The sequence below is a fragment of the Tursiops truncatus genome, chromosome 5 (genome assembly GCF_011762595.2).
Source record: "Tursiops truncatus isolate mTurTru1 chromosome 5, mTurTru1.mat.Y, whole genome shotgun sequence".
Taxonomy (NCBI): Eukaryota; Metazoa; Chordata; class Mammalia; order Artiodactyla; family Delphinidae; genus Tursiops; species Tursiops truncatus.
In genome coordinates, this window is record NC_047038.1 from 42,224,663 (window position 1) to 42,244,957 (window position 20,295).

Consider the following 20,295-nt stretch of genomic DNA (forward strand, 5'->3'; position numbering starts at 1 on the left):
GATTACTTATAGATATGTTAAAACCACCATTAAATTATTATACTTTATCATATTTTCACAATAATAAATAATAACCCAGTTACCTAAAATTCAATTTGCCCAAACTCATTACTAGAGGACTTTATTTGTAAGGTTAGTTTCTTCTGGTATGACAGAAAACTCATAAGCAGCTTAAACAACATAGAAGTTTTTTTCTTTTACATAAACATAACACTCCTAGAAGCAGTACTGTGATTTTCATGGATCTAGGGTCCTTCTGTCTTGTTGTTCTGCTATCCTTCACACCCAGCTTCTGCCTCATGATCTAAGATGGCTGATTCAGTTGAGCCGTTGCTTCTGCATTCATTCCGACAAGCAGGAGAAAAGGTAAAAGAAAGGGAGAAGATGTTCCCTTTTAAGGATACCTTCCAGAAACTTCACTTACCAATTTTGTTTTACATCCTGTTGGCCACATCTTAGACACATGGGCATACTTAACTACAAGAAAGGCTGGGAAATTTACTTTTTTACTCTGGGCAGCCCTGTGTCTGTCCATTTGGGTGTCCTAGTATCGACAGAAACAGGTGTTAGTCTACAACTACCGGTCTGTGCCACAGGCCCTTAGATAATAGGGAGAAATTGGTTTTATAGCAATGTGGCTTTTTTCTATTTTTCTTTTCTATATTAAAGTATAAGTTAGCTATTATGCTACATAATTATTCTGTGAATATTTTTAATGGATGAATTTACCCTACAACCAACCATGCATACTTTTCTCCAGGTTATTTTATTAGCTAGGAAGTCATTATAAGATAGTGACTAAGTATGGAGCTAATCTGCCTGATTCGAATTCTGCCAGTGCCACCTGCCAGTGGGGTAACCTTGGGCAAACTATTTAACCTCTTATGGCAAAGTTTACCTTCAAGTGGGAAGATAATAGTACCTAACTCACAGGATTATTATGAGGGTTACATAATTGGTTGTAAAGAACTTAGAAAAGCTCCTGGCACATAATAAGCTCTCCAGTGTTAGTTATTACTACCAATTGGCAGGTTCTTAATTAAAGTAATTTTAATACTATCCCATGTAAAATACAGCTGTGAAAGTTGACTTGTAAAGATGTATTAGTATTTCACTGCAGTAGAGGAAAAGTACTTGGGTAATTTTAAAACAGTCTAAATTTGCTTATTTCATTTTTGAATATTTCATTAGTTATATTGAGAGATTTTCTTCTTTGGAGAATTGTATTTTAGAACGTATTTACAGATGTATATCCATTTGCAAATAGATATCTGTCTTTTGAACTTTCCACATAAGGTGTGCCTTTTAAGTCCATTTAGAGACCAGAAGTCAAAAAACTATTAGTAATGAAAATATCTTGTTACCTGTGTCTTGGGACAAATAAAGTGAACAGTGAACCTTTTAGAAGATAATTACGTGGCAATTGAAAGTTGAGTGTATTTTGAAGTGGAACTAGTCTTAAGGCTTTGCTTAATTTACTTTTCTTGGAAGTCTTACTTGAATCCCTGGGCTTGGTTAAGTACTCCTTTGTGTTTTTTTATATAGCATACTGTACATAACTCTTCACACTTGGCAGAGTTTATTGAAATTGCATATTTGTGTCTGTCTCTCCTACCACATCATAAGCAGAGACTGTATCTCACTCATATGTGTATCCTCAGCATCCTGCACTATCAGTATACAAGACTTAATGAACTTGTTACACTGATCAGAGCAATACAGGTTGCCACTTTTGTAGGGATTTTGATTTTCAATCTCAAGTAAGAAATAACAGTGATTTTTTTCATGACTTTAAGTTGTTCTGTAAATTTGGTCAGCTGCAACAAGATGTTTAGAAATAGCATATTTCCAAAATAAACTGTGATCCTTCAGACAAAGTACGTGCTGTTGAAATCCAGTTTAAGAAAGCTCTGCTTCCTAATTCTTTCTGTCTTGTGCCTTTTGTGCATACTCTTCTATTTCTTACTCCATACTAAAGTATCACAACAATAAGCTTTTTTAGAGTATGACAGCTTTATTTAAGAGGTCATTTAGTTAACTAATATCATGCTGCATGAAACTTAGGAGTAAATGAGAGGTGGTAAATTGTCCTTTGAAGGACAGAAACATTTACTTTAACTGTGTTGAGTCTGAAAACAAAATGTGTAGTTAAATTAGAGCTCAGATGAAGTGTGTGTGTATGCATAAGTGTATGTGTGTGTATATATATATATATATATACATATATACAGACACACACATAGCTATCTATTTGAATGTCAAAATTAGCTTATCTTTGCCACTTGGCTCTTGTACTGGAGATAATCAAATTCTTTAGCTTCATAATTAAAAGCCAATAGAAAATATCTGTTTTGCATGGGATATTTTGGAAAGGACGCTTAGCGTATAAAGTACTTGCTGAAGTGGTAAGGGTAGATGCAGTTAATCTCTACTCCTTACTAATCATGTCAAATCCATTCAGATATTTATTGGTCCCCCCGCCCTGGTGTCAGTGCATTACACACTATCATATTGTCTTTTTAAAGGGCTGTGCTAAACGTTGCTGAAATGCAATCTCACAGATATTTAATTTTTAGAAGTTTTCTAAGTGGATTTTAATGTACCTTTCTAATAGACTATCAGAGATTCAGGCATTAGAGGAAAATCCTGTATTTTAATGGACTACAAACAATAATCATTCTCACTATTGGCATTTAATCAAATAAGTGTTATGATGTAAAACTGCTGGATAAACCACAGTTTGTTCATGCATACCTTTTTTCTCTTCCACAGCAGTATGTAGTGCTACTGTCCCGTCTGCATTTTAGTAAATGCAAAACTTCTAATGAAGGATGACTCAAAAGAAGTACTATGCTCTTCAGCTTTAATATTTTCATTTTTAATATTTTTATGACATTTATAAACTTTGAACAAGTTAAATTTCCAATATCATTTGTAATAAAGCATTTAAGATTTTTTTGTTTTGTTTTGTGGTACGTGGGCCTCTCACTGTAGTGGCCTCTTCCGTTGCGGAGCACAGGCTCCGGACGCGCAGGCTCAGCGACCATGGCTCATGGGCCCAGCCGCTCTGTGGCATGTGGGATCTTCCCGGACCGGGGCACGAACTCGCGTCCCCTGCATCGGCAGGCGGACTCTCAACCACTGCGCCACCAGGGAAGCCCTAAACTTCTTTTTTTAAATGAAACTGATAAAATCATATTGAATTCAATAGCAAGTTGTGATAAGTTTGGGGGGCTTATTTTTTATTATGATATTTTGTTTTTTTATTTAAGAATGTAAGTTTCTTTCCTTCAAATATCATTTTTGGGAAAAGAGATCTTTAGCAGAAATTACAAACAGATTTGAAAAAATTTTTTTAAATTTCACATCCTATATTAAGTTTAAAAGACTAGGATACCTACATCATTTTCACATTAAAAAAAAAACAAATAGGCTTTATTCTATAAGCATTGCTCCCAAATCACATTGTGCTCTTATATTCTAAGAACTAAAGTTAACTGTTTCTTTTTGTTTTCAATTTTCAAAGACAGTTTTAGTTAATACAATTTGAGCTAAACATTAATTTTTTATTCCTTAAGAACTGTACTGTGCTCAATAAATTTCTCCTCCTTACTCCCCTTCCATTTTTTTGCTTTTCGAACAGTTCCATAATCTTCAAACTTCCCTTTCCTGTCTTTTTAAAGGTCGATTGAGCTATCCACATCCAGGAACTGACAATCTGTTGATGTTAAATGGTAAGTTTTATAACAACATTTTATGTTTCCAATTGATTTATATAAAAAAAGATTAATGAATACATGTTTCTCTAAACCTTCCCCATATACACAAGTTAATCATTTTATAAGTATTCAGTATAAAAATAAAGCTACAACTCTTCCTGTACAGAAAGCAGAATTAGGAGTTTGAGTGTATTCTCACTGGCAAAGCAGTCATTAAAGTGTATTTGTGACAGTATGATTTAATTCAATGATCATGGCTTTGGAGATAGTCCTGAGTTTGAATATCGGCTTTCCAGTTTATTGTATTAACTTGGTCAAGTAACTTCCGTGAGCCTTAGTCTCCCATCTGTGAAATGGAAGTAACGGTCTAAAGGTTCATTATGAAAATTAAATGAGATAATATTTGCAAAGTGCATAGAGCTTGTTACTTATTATAGTACTTGTGTTTATGTTCACCTAAGGGATATACTGGTGATTCTATAATTATGGGAGTCACACCAACTTAATTTATTCTAGCTAGAAAGTTTACACAGTGAATTTTATTCTGGTGGAAAAGAATAAACTTTCATTAAAGTTGTTTTCTTTCTGTGGGGCAAACATTGCATTCAGAGTCACGGTACCTAGCACATCCATGACTGTGGGAGTAGACATGCAGGATTAAAATATCCTTCACAAAGGTATTTTTAAATCAGAGGGCGGGTCTGAGGAGAGGGAAGTAGGATGAAGAAGGAATGGTAAAGATAGCATAGGACTTCCTTTAAAATACATAATTAATTACTAGAATGGCTTGGCACTTCTTTTTCAGCTAAAGCTTTGTTGAAAAAACATGGCAATGAAATTGAAAAACAAAGGCTGAAAAAACAGCCAGTGTAAAGCTAGACCATGTGAACTCTAGTGTTAAGTAAAAACTAATATTAAGAAAAGATGAAAAGATAGGAATAAAGTCTAGGCTACCTAGGAGATTGTCAGGGTAGATAGGATTTTGGAATGAGAGAAAAATTGAAGACGCAAAGTGTTAAGTGAGGTGCTAAATTGATTCATTCAACATTTGACCCTTCTGTATTGAGTCACCCACCACATGCCAGCCTAGTCTAAGCACTGGATTAACTATTAGTAAGGATCTTCAAAGATGGTTAGAGGTAGAATTGTCAAGGTATTAACAATGGGGCCAGACTGCACTCTAGGCTGAGGCCATGTTCAGGCTAGACCTTACAGCGGTCTAGTAGTCCACATTTATGAAGTTAGGGAATTTTGGTGTTTCCATAGACTTTGACCAGAAAGGCACTAGAAATTACATTCCAGGACTTCTTTTTTTCTACCATGGAATTAAAAAAACATATCATTTAAGTAGCTGGTCTCTGAACTCTAAATCTGTGACTAAAAATTAGACTGTTGAAATTGAGTTTACAAAACACAAAATAGATCATAATCTTTATTACTCTCAGGGCTTGATTTATAAAATAATGATAGCTTTAGGTAACGATAAATTTTTAATATATTGATCCTGAGTTCCTTAAAGTCTTTTCTTTTGGAACAGTCTATGTGGTAAATAAAGATCATTCACATTTCTATTTTAACTTCTAAAGAAAGCAATTTACTTGAAAAATTTGAATTTGCATATGTTTCACGTATTCTGTTAAAATCCATCTGAAGGAAAGTACTGTATGAGATAATTTGTTAGATCATTCACAGATGTTCTTAGACTGCTGAATACATAGTTAAACTAGGATGATTCAGAAGTATATCGTAATCACAGTAGAACGTGTTGGTTCTGTGTGAGCAGAGCTTAGTAGCCACACTATTTTTACAGCTTATACTTTTTGGTTGCACTAATTGTTAAACGAATTGACTTTTTCAGTTGTCTAAAGCCTTTATAAATAATCTAGGTGTTAGGTTGAAAGTGTTTTATAACATAGTAGACAAAAGCATATTTTATTAAATATATATTTTCAAAGTCATATTTTCAAAATGACTTTGAAAGAGTAAAAATCATGTCCTGTGAATAGATGAAGAAATTGGATCTGTTTGGAGAATATAAAATTAAGGCAGGCAAGAGTTGCATCTGTGGACAAATCTGTTTTTTCATTATGTGAGCATTTTTCACAGAATGCCATTTTAGGGCTATAGTACATACTCAGTACAGTAAGCCATCCTGGAAATTCTGAACTTCTTCTGGCAAGGGACTAGGGGAGAAAAATTATAATGAAACTAGGACATCAAAGTGTTTCGGCCAGTAGAAACAATTTGATCCAAAGAGAAAAAAAAGACACTCACTTGGGATCATTGGTTAAGAGGGAAAGCAAGAGTGGAAAATTGGGTATATTTATAGGGTAAGAAAGTATTTGAACATTAAAGATTTCGATAATTTTTGTAGACATCAAGGTTATTGAAGAAGTGAGAATTAAGTGATGTTAATACCAAACCTCTGCCTATACTAAATTATTATTAAATATGATTGACTGATTAAAGAAATTATAGCATCTCGGCACATAGACCTGCTTTTTAAATTGTTGCTCTTTTTAGTTTGTTACAGATTTCACTCACTATTAGGCAATTGATTAAGTAAGTTGTATTACTTAACCAACAAGCATAGCTAATATTACAGACTTTGAAAATCAATATTGGTAATAAATTATACATCAGTATTTCTTTTGTGTGGTGGTTTAGCAGTAGTTCGTAGTGGTTAGCATCACAGACTCTGGAGCCAGACTATCTGGGTTTATACCCAAGTTTGCTATTTCTAGCTGTGTGACCTTGGGCAGCTTCCCTTTGACTCAGGAGTCCTCATGTGTAAAAGAGAGGCAGCATGCTGCCTGCCTCAGGGGGATTGTGTGAGAAGTGAGTGAATTCATTCATGTACAGTATTTAGAACAGTATTCAGTATTTAGTTACTGAAAGTCAAAGTTTGTTGTGGCAATGGGTGATGAACAGTGATAAAAATGACTTTGAAAGAGTAAAAGTCATGTCCTGTGAATAGATGGAGTTGGATCTGTTTGGAGAATATAAAATTAAGAGAAGACAAAACTGATATTTTCAACTGAAGAATGTTATGTATAGTGGACAAAGAAGGCTTGTTTTATGGTATTTCAAAAAGCCAAACTAGAACCATTTGGAAGAAGCTATTTAGGGACAAAATTTGAGTCAATAAAAGTAAAATGACTTCTCAAGCAGTGTTTTCTACAGTGTGGTACACTTGCCCCTTGTGGTACCTAAGATGATTTTTGATGGTGCACAAATACACATTAAAATAAACACATGACTATTACAGCTTAAGAACGTTCCTTAGAAAATACAGAACTGGCAGAAATCTATGATGTTACAGTGGTGCTAGGCTTGATTGAGTCCATTAAAAAATAATACATAAATATGAATATAGTTGTTATGAAGATGAGGCAAACATTGTAAAGATTTTGTGATTCTACCTTTCTAATTAATTAGCATTATGGCTAAACATGTAAATATTCCTATAAGGGATAAACAGGGACTGGAATAAAGGTCAGGAAGTTGGTCAAAACCGGTAAATCTATGAACTACCCCGGCACATCCTTTAACTCTGAGCCTCTGTTTACTCAGATATAGAAAAAGTTATAATCCCACACCTGTATGTCTCATGAAATTGTTATATTAGATTTTTTTTTAATTTTAACAATAAAAAATGCCATAGAAACGTAACTGCAAATAGGCTCCTATTTCTGAACAGACCATGTTCCTCAATTCAATTAGACATCCAGCTGAATTGACTAGTGGACACTGCCACTATTGAATAATTCAAATTTTGTAGAAGAGTCCAAATTTAACATCCAGAAGTACTTTAGGGAAGTCACATTATATAGGAATGGGTAGATTGTCTAAAAACCAAAGGATTTACTCTCTGATGTTAGAATGACGGCTTTAATGTTTCTAAGTGTATAAATCTTATACTTTTAATTATCAGTAGTAAAAAACAAAATACAAAATTTTGAAAAACACCTTGTTTTCCATAGAAGTAAGGAGCAATACAAAATGATGTATTTGAGTATTTGTTTCTATTACTGTAGGAATTACTGTACTCCCTTCACATGTCTCCCAAGGAAAATAGCTTACATTTTTATTAGTACATATGATTTTTCAAAAGGAGAACAGATAGAGAAGTATGGGGAAGGGGTGGCATTAGCAAACTGGTTTGAAATTCAAATTTGTCGTGATTAGCCACATACAGCCATGTTTGTAATCAAGAGCTTGCTCTACTTTGGGAGGAAGTTATGTGTATCTTTTCATTAAGAAAATTTACTCAGTAATGAAATTGTTTTAAGTGTATTAAGTTATGAAAATAGGAAACTTGAGTATGCAATCAGTTCATTTTTTTATGCTGATGGAAGTAAAGTAGATAGCAGCAGATTTATTTTGGATATTGAAAAGGATTATGATTTGGGAGTCATATTTCTCTCCCTGGTTTTGGCTTTTTTAGAGCAAAAAATAAGAATGTCATTAGTTTCACACCAAGAGAACTTTAACCTTTAAATATTTCCAGCTGATTTGGTATGTTTACCTATCCCTTCCTCCAGCTGCAGTAATTCAGGTACCACAAACTATAGCTAAGAGTCAATATATAAGGGCACAAAGGTCCTAAGGAGAATGTTAGAATTATCCTGTTTCTTTTTTAGTAGCTGTGGGTTAGAATCTAAATAAGATCATTGGTAATCCAGGACCAAAATGTAAAGTTCCTTGTATAAGAAAGGTCTTCAGGCTTTTCTCACATCGTTCTTATTACCTTCATTTAAAACAAAGAAATATATATATGTGTGTGTGTGTGTATAATACATATTTTAACACACATGCATAATATATATATATTTACACATGTATGTTAAATAGACAATTCCTCACTTTTTCTAAGGCTTTATAAATTTATGTAACTGAAATCTAATATTATAAATACAGTGTTTTATACAACAAATTATTTGCTTTTTTTCTAAATCATATTCTAAATGAGTTTGGGAGGAACATATTGTTTTAAGAAGTCTCTTTTAATTAAAACATAATGAATACTAGACATTTAATGATTTTTCTTTCTCACTGAGGACTTCTGATAATTCTGATTCAGTTGCAGTGGGACATATCCCTGAAATTCACATAGAAATATCGGTAGAAAAAGTGAGTACACATACCACTGCTTAGCGTGGTGGTTGCAGATTGGTTATTTCCGTGACAGGGAAGAGGAAACGTTTCACATGGTTTAGCTTCATCTGCAGTCAGTTCTATTTTTGGTAATGTAAAGACTTGGAATCTGAGAGTTGTCCAAAAAATAAGTGCAATAGCTCTTTACAGGATTCTAAAATTCCTCAGGTATGAGATAGTTGGAGAAATTTTCTAAATAATGTGTTCAAACCTAGGACTGACATGAAACCTAAGATGTTGTGTTTGTGCATATTTTCACTATTTTAATATTGAGTAGCCTCAGCTAAGAAGCATAAACTGGTTATGATGTCGTTAATTTTCTCAATAGATCATGAATTACGTTACACATTATTATTTCATCATAATTCATAATTTGACTTTAAATTTGATTAAAACAGTTTCATTTGCTTTATAAATGTTTGACCCTTTACAGCTATGAATGAAATTCCCCAAAGCAAATTTATATTGGATTAATGCCATTAGACCAGGCCTAAGGATAAGCAGGAAGCCCAGCTCCTAAGACATGCTGTGAAGTGTTTTGGGGCTATTGACCATTTCCATGCTTAATACAACTAGTAAGACTTCAGGGGATTCATTCTTCTATAGCCTGTTCTTGATAGCTCCTTTTATTATTCCTATTGTCTGATTTTCCATAGTTGACTTCCATCTCTTTGAAACCCTGTTTTCCTTAAGGCCTATATAACTTTTAGAAGACCTACACAACAAAATTCTAAATGCTGGTTCCACCCCTACCCTCATCCTAAACTAATATATAGGTCAGGTAAGCTATATATAATCTATATATATACAGATTATATATACAGAAACACACACAGAGGTAAGCTATGTATAAACTAGTATACAGGTCAGGTAAATCTGCCAGGCTTTGAGGTAACTGGACGTCATGGACAGGTTTAAGTCTGCAACAGATTATATAACTAAAGACAGTAGAATGGCAGGGTTACTTTATATAAAAGACTAATATTTATTGACTTATTTCTTGAAGTATAAATGATTAAGAGTTTTCAAGTTTGATTTTCCTCCTTTTTATTATAGGGAAACTACTGCTGTATCCTAACCTTGTAGGCACACTTCTTTATATTAAAGCCTTATTAGTATAAATTTTTTGTTTAATTTGGTAAAATCTCTATAATAGAATGTATTTAATGACATGAAATGTTTTCCTTTGATCTTTAAGTTTTATACCTTTGGAGAAACTACATTTCTGACAACTTTTAATATATATTTTGATTGGAAATTTTTCAATATCAGATTTTTCCCAGGCCTAAAAATATCCATGAACATAAATTAAGATCTTGATTTTGACAGTCATTTTTGGTTTACTGTTAATTCCAGAGTGGAAATACTCATTGTATACTCAGATTTGGGGGAATGAGTTATTTAAAAACAAGTTGCAAATTTTATCAAGCTGGTACTTTCTTATGAAAAATAAATTGCTGTATTTTTTATCCATGAGGAATTATGTAAACTGCTAATAACATAGGTTGAAATGCTTTCTGCTTTATAGTTTTACAATATTTAACACACGTACTATTCTTCAATGATACTAATAATAATTTGTATCTAAATCCCTCTTACTCCAGATGTAGAGACATAAGCGCTTAGTTAGCTGTTATAAATTGTACCAAAAAGATTGAAAGCATTATTAGCTATAGTACATCATTAATCATTTTCAGCTAAGCAAGTTTGAACATGGATTTATTTCTTTACATTCTATCTAAACTCTACAGGCTTCAGAGAATGAATTTAATGTTGTTATATATTTTCATTCTTCTGTGTCTTCCATTTACTTTTTCCATGCAGGGCTTGGTATAAAGTGATTTAGATCTGAATTACTAGTTGGACAGTATATGCTATATCACTATAATAAGTAGAAAAACAAGGATTTAATTCATGTTATTTCCATTCGTTGGGAAAATTATTTGAGATGCTATTTAACCATAAAGTGTTACATATTCTTATCCTGATTAGATGAAACAAATACTTATTCATGAATTTTAACACAAATGAGAATAAATTATATTTTTCCTGTTAATTTCACAGTTTTTATACAGTTCAGATGATACATATATGAGTGCATTGTAAATATTAAAACACCATGCTGATGTTATGTGATGACATTGTGGTAGCTCTTAAGACAAAGTAGCACTAATTTCCAGATGCCCACGTAGCTTTTGTATATGTGGGCTTATTTTTAGTTCTGACATTTTACAATTTGTCCTTTGTTTACATGCAGCAAGGAGTTATGGGCGAAGACGAGGTAATTCATTTCTGTTTGCTATGGTATAACTCTTTCTAATTGGGTTTTACTGATCAATGTTATAATTAATTATCCCAGATTTATTATGCAATGTCTGGAAACTCACAGAAAAAATTGTATTTTGATTTGCGCACTTGTCAAAGTTTTGAATCCTAAATATCTTAACCTTTAAAGTACATTTTCATACTAATATGGTTATTTAATAAACTTTTCCATTTTAAGCTGTCCAGATTTTAACTGTTTTTAAATTTGTGTATCTTTTAAAATAAACCTGCTGTTTATAGTTTTTTTAAGAGATTTGTTTAATAAATACTAGTGAAGGTGACATGCTCTCTCAATCTGTAACTGATTGTCTTATCTATGATATGTAATTTACAACTCTAGTTTGTTTTATGTTTGACCCAGTTGAAAATGACAAATACCAAACAGATTACTGTTAACACTGATATATAGAAATCATGTTGCTAATATTTCTCTGTGTCTTCTAAGAATATAATAGTTTCTCTCTCCCTGTCTCTAACCCCATACACACACACACATTCTTTTTCTCTCCCACAAAAGTCTTCCCCTCTGGGTTCTTGTTATCTTAAGGAAAAGGCCAGGACTATATGATACTGTGCTATTCAGCTTCGTAGGAAAGCAGCTGACATTTTCCATGGCTTAAACTTTGCTTTTCTTTTTCATGTGCAGAAATTGATGGGGAGAAAGGTAGATGTGATGATGGGAGAGATGAAGCAAAAGTAACTTCACACAAAAAAAAATAATAATAATTGTAGACTGTGACTATAATATCAAGAAAAAGCAAAAATTTCTCCTTTTAGATAGGAACTTGCTACTACTCATATATATTTCTGTCCTCTGGGAGCCGTAAAGCTATCCTCTACATCATAACTGCCTCCCAGCATTGGAAGAAAGATCTCACATGGTTTTTTGTTTGTTTGTTTTTTGTTTTTTGTGGTACGCGGACCTCTCTCACCGTTGTGGCCTCTCCCGTTGCGGAGCACAGGCCCCAGACGCGCAGACTCAGCGGCCATGGCTCACGGGCCCAGCCACTCTGCGGCATGTGGGATCTTCCCAGACCGGGGCATGAACCCGTGTCCCCTGCATCGGCAGGTGGACTCTCAACCACTGTGCCACCAGGAAAGCCCCTCAGATGGTTTTAAGGCTTTTGGTAGAAGCCTTCTATAGGACAGAACTGACAGTTGTCACATTTATATGGCTTAGTTTGGGGGGGTAGCAACTGAATTTTCCTCTCAAATTACATGGCATTAGTAATTATTTTAGTTGGTCCTCTGTGAATATAGAACCAAATTACATGGCATTAGTAATTATTTTAGTTGGTCCTCTGTGAATATAGGACCTTTTACAATTTTGGATTTGATGGTCAGATGAAAATATCCCGTGATAAATCATAATATAAAAAAGAATATATATATAATATATTATATATAACTGAGTCACTTTGCTGTACAGCAGAAATTAACATTGTAAATCAACTATACTTCAATAAAATTTTTTTTAAAGTTTATCCATTAGAAATAACTATTGAGAGATTTTGAGTTTGAAAGTACTTTAACACACTAAGTAATAAAACATTAAAAAAAAAAAAAGCCGCATACCAAAGGAATGACTCAGAAAGAACTAGAAGTAGCCTGGCTCTCTTCCTATTTTCTACTCATTTTTTCCTCTTCCTATGCTAGATGTTATATCAGTATCACATCAATAACCTTTTAACTACCAAGGACCCCTTTTATGGGTTTCATGTTTTAGATTTGGTCCATCAAAGGAAGTACATTTATTCATTTATTTAGTCATTTTTCTTTTCTAAAAAGAAATCTCATACACATCAGATCTGTTGATGTGGGATGTGTCACACTGAGTTGATATAATTTTTGCCAAAAAATAAGACATTGTTCTTTACCAGTGCAGTGGTGGGTGGACAGTATTATTTTCTCAAGGCATGTTGACTTTATAATCTAGTTTAGGAAGAACTATTTTTTCTTCTTTTGTCACCTTTGACTCACCTTTAAGCTCAGGCACAGAGTGGCTATTTTCATTTAAAAGATTTCCCGCTTGACTGCAGTAAAACCAAATTACTACCAAAATGAATTTATATATTTTAATATCTTTAATAATGTCAACATAAGAACTTTAAATCAAACTGGCTACAGATATTAATATATGAAATATACCTTAGGAATAATCAAAATTTAATTATACTGAAAGTAAGAAAAAGCAAAGTTTTTTTTCCCTGCTTTTCATTTGTGTCCTGCCCCAACTCCTATGTATTTCTGTACTGTGGGAGCCATAAAGAGTTCTACTTCAGTGCTGCCTGGGGGCCAGGATTAGAAAGGAGAAAGACTCTCACATCTATTGTATTTATTGTCTGTTCAATGTTTATTCCATTCTGAGAGTGAACATACTCGTCTGAGCTTGGAGTAGGGTGGTAGGTTGTGAAGGGAGGTGTGAAATGTAACTTAAACTCTATCTCTCAATCTAAAATATTTCTATTATTGCAATCTTCCCTTTAATAAAGGATTAAAGGGCTGCTCTACTCCAGAAGGAGTAAAAATATATAGAATATTTTTTAAAATAACAGAAATAAAGAACCTCCAGTATTTTAGTTAGTGGTACTAAACACCACAAAGCAATCTTTTCTAGCAGACAAGCAAAGCTTTAGTTAGTAGATTTTAGTAGATTATATATGGAATGAGAAGATAAGAGAAATACTTTTTAAAGAGAATGAAAATATGGAGGTTTAATTAGAGAGGTTAGATTTATTCATACTGTATATGTAGCCATTCATATTCATGTGCTATAATGAATAAGGAATTATTAATAATACATTATACTTAAAGTATTGCTTAAAAATTGACCTGGGATTTTCTATGATTAGATTTAATTTGAACTCATTTGACTCTTTTTTAACAGTCTTGTGAAATAGCCAGACTAAGTGTATACTCCCTAATATCACCACTACCAAACCCTTTTATGATGACATCAAGGCTGAAAATTTTCATCTTTGATAAATACTTTTTTCACATTTTTTATTGAATTATAATTTGCATACAATATTATACTAGTTTCAGATGTACAATATAGTAATTCAGTATTTGTGTGCATTACAAAATGATCACCATGATAAGTCTAGTAACCATCTGTCACCATACAAAGTTATTACAGTATTATTAACTTTATTCTCTATGCTGTACATTGCATCTCTGTGACTTACTTGTTTTACAACTGAAAGTTTATACCTCTTAATCCCTTTTACAACTATTTCTATTTCATTTATTCCCCTCTGGAAACCTCCAGTTTATTCTCTGTATCTATGAATCTGGTTCTGTTTTGTTCTGTTTATTCATTTGTGTTATTTTTTAGATTACATATATAAGTGAAGTCATACAGTATCTATCTTTGACTTATTTCATTTAACATAATACCTTCTAGGTCATCCATGTTATTGCAAATTGCAAGATTTCATTCCTTTTTTTTTTCGACTGAGTAATATTCCATGGCATATATATACCACATCTTCTTTATCCATTCATCTATTGATGGACACTTAGGTTGCTTTCATATATTGTCTATTGTAAATAATGCTGCAGTAAACATAGGGGTACATGTATCTTTTCGAATTAGTATTTTCATTTTCTTCAGATAATACCCAGAAGTATTATTGCTAGATGGCAGCTCTATTTTTAATTTTTTGAGGAAATCTCTGTACTGTTTCCCATAGTGCCTGCATAAGTTTTTGTTCCCACCAACATTGCATGAGTGTTGCCTTTTCTCCACATCCACGCCAGCACTTGTTGTTTCTTGTCTTTTTTGATAACAGCCATTCTGACAGGTGTGAGTTGGTATCTCATTGTGGTTTTGATTTGCATTTCCCTGATGATTAGTGATGCCAAGTAGATTTTTGTGTATCTGTTAACCATCTGTATGTCTTCCTTGGAAAAATGTCTATTCAAGTCCTCTGCTTATTTTTGTTGTTGTTGTTATTGTTGATAATCGAATTGAATGAGTTCCTTATATATTTTGGATATCAACCCCTTATTGAATATATCATTTACAAATACGTCTCCCATTTAGTTGATTGCCTTTTCATTTTGTTGATGATTTCCTTCACTGTGCAAAGCTTTTTACAGTTTGATGTAGTCCCATTTGTTTATTTTTGCTTTTGTTATCCTTGCCTAAGGAGACATATTCAAAAAAAGTATTGCTAAGACCAGTGTCAAAGAGCTTACTGCCTATGTTTTCTTCTAGGAGTTTTAGGTCTTACATTTAAGTCTTTAATCCATTTTGAGTTTATTTTTGTATATGGTGTGAGAAAGTAGTTCAGTTTCATTCTTTTGCATGTAGCTGTTCAGTTTTCCCAGCACCATTTATTGAAGGGACTATATTTTCCCATTGTATATTCTTGCCTTCTTTGTCATATAGATTAATTGACCATATAAGCGAGGATTTATTTCTGGTCTCTCTGTTCTGTTCCCTTGATCTATGTGTCTGTTTCTATGTCACTACCATACTGTTTTGATTAGTCTAGCTTTTTAGTATAGCTTAAAATTAGGGAGCCTAATACCTCCAGCTTTGTTCTTCTTTCTCAAGATTGCTTTGGCTATTCAAGGTTTTTGTTTTTGTTTTTGTTTTTATGGTTCTATACAAATTTTAGGATTATTTGTTCTAGTTGTGTGAAAAATGCCATTGGTATCTTAATAGAGATTGCATTGAATCTGTAAATTGCTTTGAGTAGTATGGAAATTTTAACAATATTAATTCTTCTATGAACACAGTATATTTTTCCACTTATTTGTGTCATCTTCAATTTCTTTCATCAGTGCCTCATAGTTTTTAGAATATAGGTCTTTCACCTCCTTAAGTTTATTCCTAGGTATTTTATTCTTTTTGATGTGATTGTAGGTGGGGTGTTTTCTTGCTTTCCCTTTTCTGATAATTTATTAGTGTGTAGAAATGCAACAGATTTCTGTATGTTAATTATTATGATAACTGTCAGAGAATGGACGAAATCTTCAAAGCATGACCAAAAAGAAGCCAGGGTAATACTATAAGACAGGGTCAACAAAGCATAACCCACAAGCCAAGGCTTCTGGTTTTTTAAACAAAGTTTCATTACAACACAGTCATGCCCATTCAGTTACTTTTTGTCTGGTTGCTTTGGAGCTACAGTGATGACAGTTGAGTAGTTGCAACAGAGAAATGTATGGCCTACAAAGTCTAAAATATTTACCATCTGGCCCTTTACCGAAAAAAATTGCTAATCCCTCCTCCTCAAAGAGACTGACTTACCTACTCTACACTTATACCCAGACATAGCAATTTTTAAAAGAAACAGAATTTTAGTGAACTTAATTATAAAGTAAATATATTATGTCTAGACATTAATTTACAAAGACATACAGGGTACTAGGTTTTAATTGGTTGTTTAAATTAAATACCTTATTCATTCTCTGTGAGAAAAGGACAAACCTATTATTGGGGCAAAATGCTTTTAAGTAACAAATGTACCTTATAGCTCCTGTCTCAGTTCTTTGGAGAAACATGTGTGATAGTGATTCTGTCTGATTAAACAGATGGTGCCTGAGAGAGATCAGTCCTGGACCTACTTTTGTTGTTTTGATAGTTTTTTTAATCCTTGCATATGAAATAAAAATCATACCATCACACTGGTGGGTTATTTAACCCAGTAGAGTGGCTGCTAGGATCTTGAGGATTCATTCTTAATAATAATAGTTTGTTTTGTGTTTGCTTTTATTTTTAAAACAACAATCAGTACATAAAAGTATAGATATACATTGATATCAAAGAACCATGCTCAGCTTTAAGCTATAAATTGACTAATTTTGTACAAATGTTTTCTTTTCCTCTCCTGGTAATTTTAGTTTTCTTTTTTATTCATGAACTTGATGAACTTTACTGAGAAGTATATCGATTTTTTAAGTGTTCAGAGAGCCAACTTTTGCCTTTATTGACTCTTTTTTTAATGTTAGTTTTCTGTGTCATTGATTTTACTTTTTTCATTTCCTTGATGCTACTCTTTTTGTATTTAATTTATTATTTTTCTATCTCTTTGTGGCAGAAACTAGGATTATTTAAGTATTTCTTATTTTCTAATATGCATTTAAAACTATAAAATTCCCTGTAAGTATGAAAATTTTCCTCTAAGGAAGTAGCTCTTGCTACACCCCACAGATTTTATATTGTGATTTCATTATCAGTCAATTTCATTCTTTTGAGGTGTAAAACCTGAAAATATAGCCTAGTTTCAGAGCAAAAAAGGAGAAAGGTAATTTAATTTTGGTTGAAAACTGTTGTAAATATTTTAGTCCAAATCACTTTATGATCAAACTCTACTTTTCTCAACACATATAATTTTACCTTTACTGCCAGTCATTTTCATGGATCATTCTTAGAAAGTATGTTTAAAGTACATGGAAAACATAATTATTAACTGGTTCTCCTTTTATTGCCATGTTGATTTGGGTTATAGGGGAGGATAATTGGAAAGGTAAAAAATATTTTTGTTGGTGATATATATTTAGTTAACTCCTCTTTTAAACAAGTATTTAACTCTATAACTTTTATGGCTTCTAGAAGGAGAGTGGTCATGATTTTCCAACAATGAAGATTCTTGTTAGTATGGCCAGTATGTGACATATTCCTAGCCTTTCCATTACATCCTTCATTCAGCTGAACTTTGGTTAATAGATTTTAGACATATAGATTATAGATTTTGATAGTTATTTTACTAACTGTAGTATTTATTATAATTAGAAATATAGAATAATTCATTAATATATAATGAATATTCTTACAATATTATAGTTAAGAAAAAATTTTAAGTCATTTTGGGTCACTTGTGTGACATTGCTTATGTAGTGATTTTCTTTGTCACTGCATTCGATATTTATACTTAAGTATTGCCATGTCTGAAATAAGTATAAAATTTGGATTTGCCATTTTAATCAAAAACTAGTTAATGTGCATGTTGTTTCTCTACCTCATCTTATTCCTTTTAAAATATACAATTATTTACTTAAAGTCCAACCATAGAAAGTTGAACCAGTTATTCATAATTAATATTACTTTTGATGGCTCTTGATGAGGTTCATTTTAAGGAAAATAGTTTCATTTTGAAGAGCTTTCTTTCCATTGATCACAAAGAATATTGACGTTTTTTTCTCATTGGTCCTTATTCCTGATAGCAAAGGTATTGGGAAAGCTAAATATCCAGAGTTACTCAGTGAACGTGGGTATCTTTCAGAACATCTTACTTAAACTGAATTTGAATCTGCAGAATAATTTGTTTCCTATACCAAATATGATCTTTCTCCCTGATTTTGGTCTTATAAAATTAAAATTCTTATTTCTAACATCTAGCTAGCTATAGTTCACAGACATGTAGCCCCTTCCTTCTCACCTCAACCCCAACTGTATGCAGGCCACAGAGTCTAGCATCAGGATTGCTGCAGAGGATTATACAGGCTGTGCCCATATGAGGGTGGGCTCAGATGGGGACTGAAGTCCTAGAGGGGGTGCCTTTTTCTGTTTTGCGTATGTGCAGAAGCACATATTTACACATATGTATGTAAATATGTGCATATTTACACATGCAGTAAATTAATTCAAGGTCTTATATGCAAGTATTACTTGGTGCTTTTGTCCTTACTTACTGTAGTCTGCAAGTGGTTTTTAATGTCTTCTTATCTGTTTAGTCTGTGCCATTTCTTTCTGCCACCAATTTCTAAAAGGTTTCTCCTAAAACCTTTCTTCTAAAAGGTTACACATCCAGTCTACCCATCCCCATACATCAGATTCTTGCTGCTTTCCATAAGAAATTGAAGTGATTTAGTGTTTGTTTGTGATGTAATTGTTGTCATATGACCATGTTTATTTCTAAGTCATTCCTCAGACAACTTCTCTCTTGAATCTAGGTAATTAAACCTTTAAACTCTCTGAATTTTCCTTAATTTTTTTATGCCTATGTCGCCTTCAATTTTAAGCCTTTGAATTTGTTGTTGCTCTTTTTATGCCTGACTTTAATTTATCATTTTCTTAGATCCGAGATTCAAGTTATATTTGTTCTTATATTTTAGGTCGTTCTTCCCTCTTTCCAATAGATGATGGCTTGCTGGATGATGGTCATAATGATCAAGTTGGTGTTTTAAATTCACCCACATGTTACTCAGCTCATCAAAATGGAGAGCGAATAGAACGTTTCTCTCGAAAAGTTTTTGTTGGTGGTCTTCCTCCAGATATTGATGAAGGTAAAATGATGATTTGGCATATAAAAAAAACAAACCTGAAATATAATGTGAATGGGGATATGGAGTTTTTTTTACCTCTAGAGATTTTCAGTTAAAATGGATATCCATCTCTGTTTAAATATTTTGTCACCTGTTGAGATATAAAGATAATTGAACAAATAACTTTTTTAAGTTTGTTTCTTTAGTTTATATCTTATGCATATTATTATTGTGAGAATTTTTTGTAAATAAGATTTTCATCTAGTTCATCTCCCACTTATGTTTTTAAATATAGAACATATTTGAATACATTAAACTTTTTTATATATTTATTTAAAACTTTTTGTATGACTATAACATGCATGCATGCACACACACATGCATGCACGCACGCACACACACACACAGTGAATTAAAGGTAACCAACCACAAAACTTTACCTGTAATGCATGACAGTTAAAAATTCAATTTCTTTAAGTATAAATGTGCTTTTAGAAACACATAAGAAAAGAGGCTATAAAACCCAAGCAAATAATGAAAACAGTACATAAACAGGAAATTTAGGTTATACAAAGACTAATAAGCATATGTAAAAATTATCATGTGTAATAATAACAAGAAAAATAATTCAAGATTAAAAATACAGAAACTAATATTTGCAAAGCTGTGGGAAATCTGCCACTGTCATTCACAACTTACTAATAGAGAATATATTGCTACATTTTGGGAATTTTTTCAGTTGTGATTCAAATATCCACAAACTTATTCTATGTATTAATCAGTATAATAAAGTTTCCATGGGATAAAATAACCTAGAACATGTCATTGGATGTGACCTGTATGTCTTTCAGTGAAACTGCCTGGCATGTATCAG

The 20,295-nt window shown here is 32.6% G+C and overlaps 1 protein-coding gene across 19 annotated transcripts in view; it reads left to right on the plus strand.

The window, feature by feature from the left end:
• Positions 1-20,295, plus strand: part of CPEB2 (cytoplasmic polyadenylation element binding protein 2) — a 64,232-nt gene that overhangs the window by 27,571 nt on the left and 16,366 nt on the right. For 10 of the 19 annotated variants that reach the window (XM_073805052.1, XM_073805058.1, XM_073805053.1 and 7 more), the window contains 3 exons: positions 3,684-3,734; positions 11,134-11,157; positions 19,272-19,442. In XM_073805052.1, coding sequence (XP_073661153.1) covers positions 3,684-3,734; positions 11,134-11,157; positions 19,272-19,442 — 246 coding nt within the window. The remainder of the gene's footprint in view (positions 1-3,683; positions 3,735-11,133; positions 11,158-19,271; positions 19,443-20,295) is intronic. The other 9 variants (XM_073805055.1, XM_073805056.1, XM_073805060.1 and 6 more) reach the window with 2 other exon arrangements.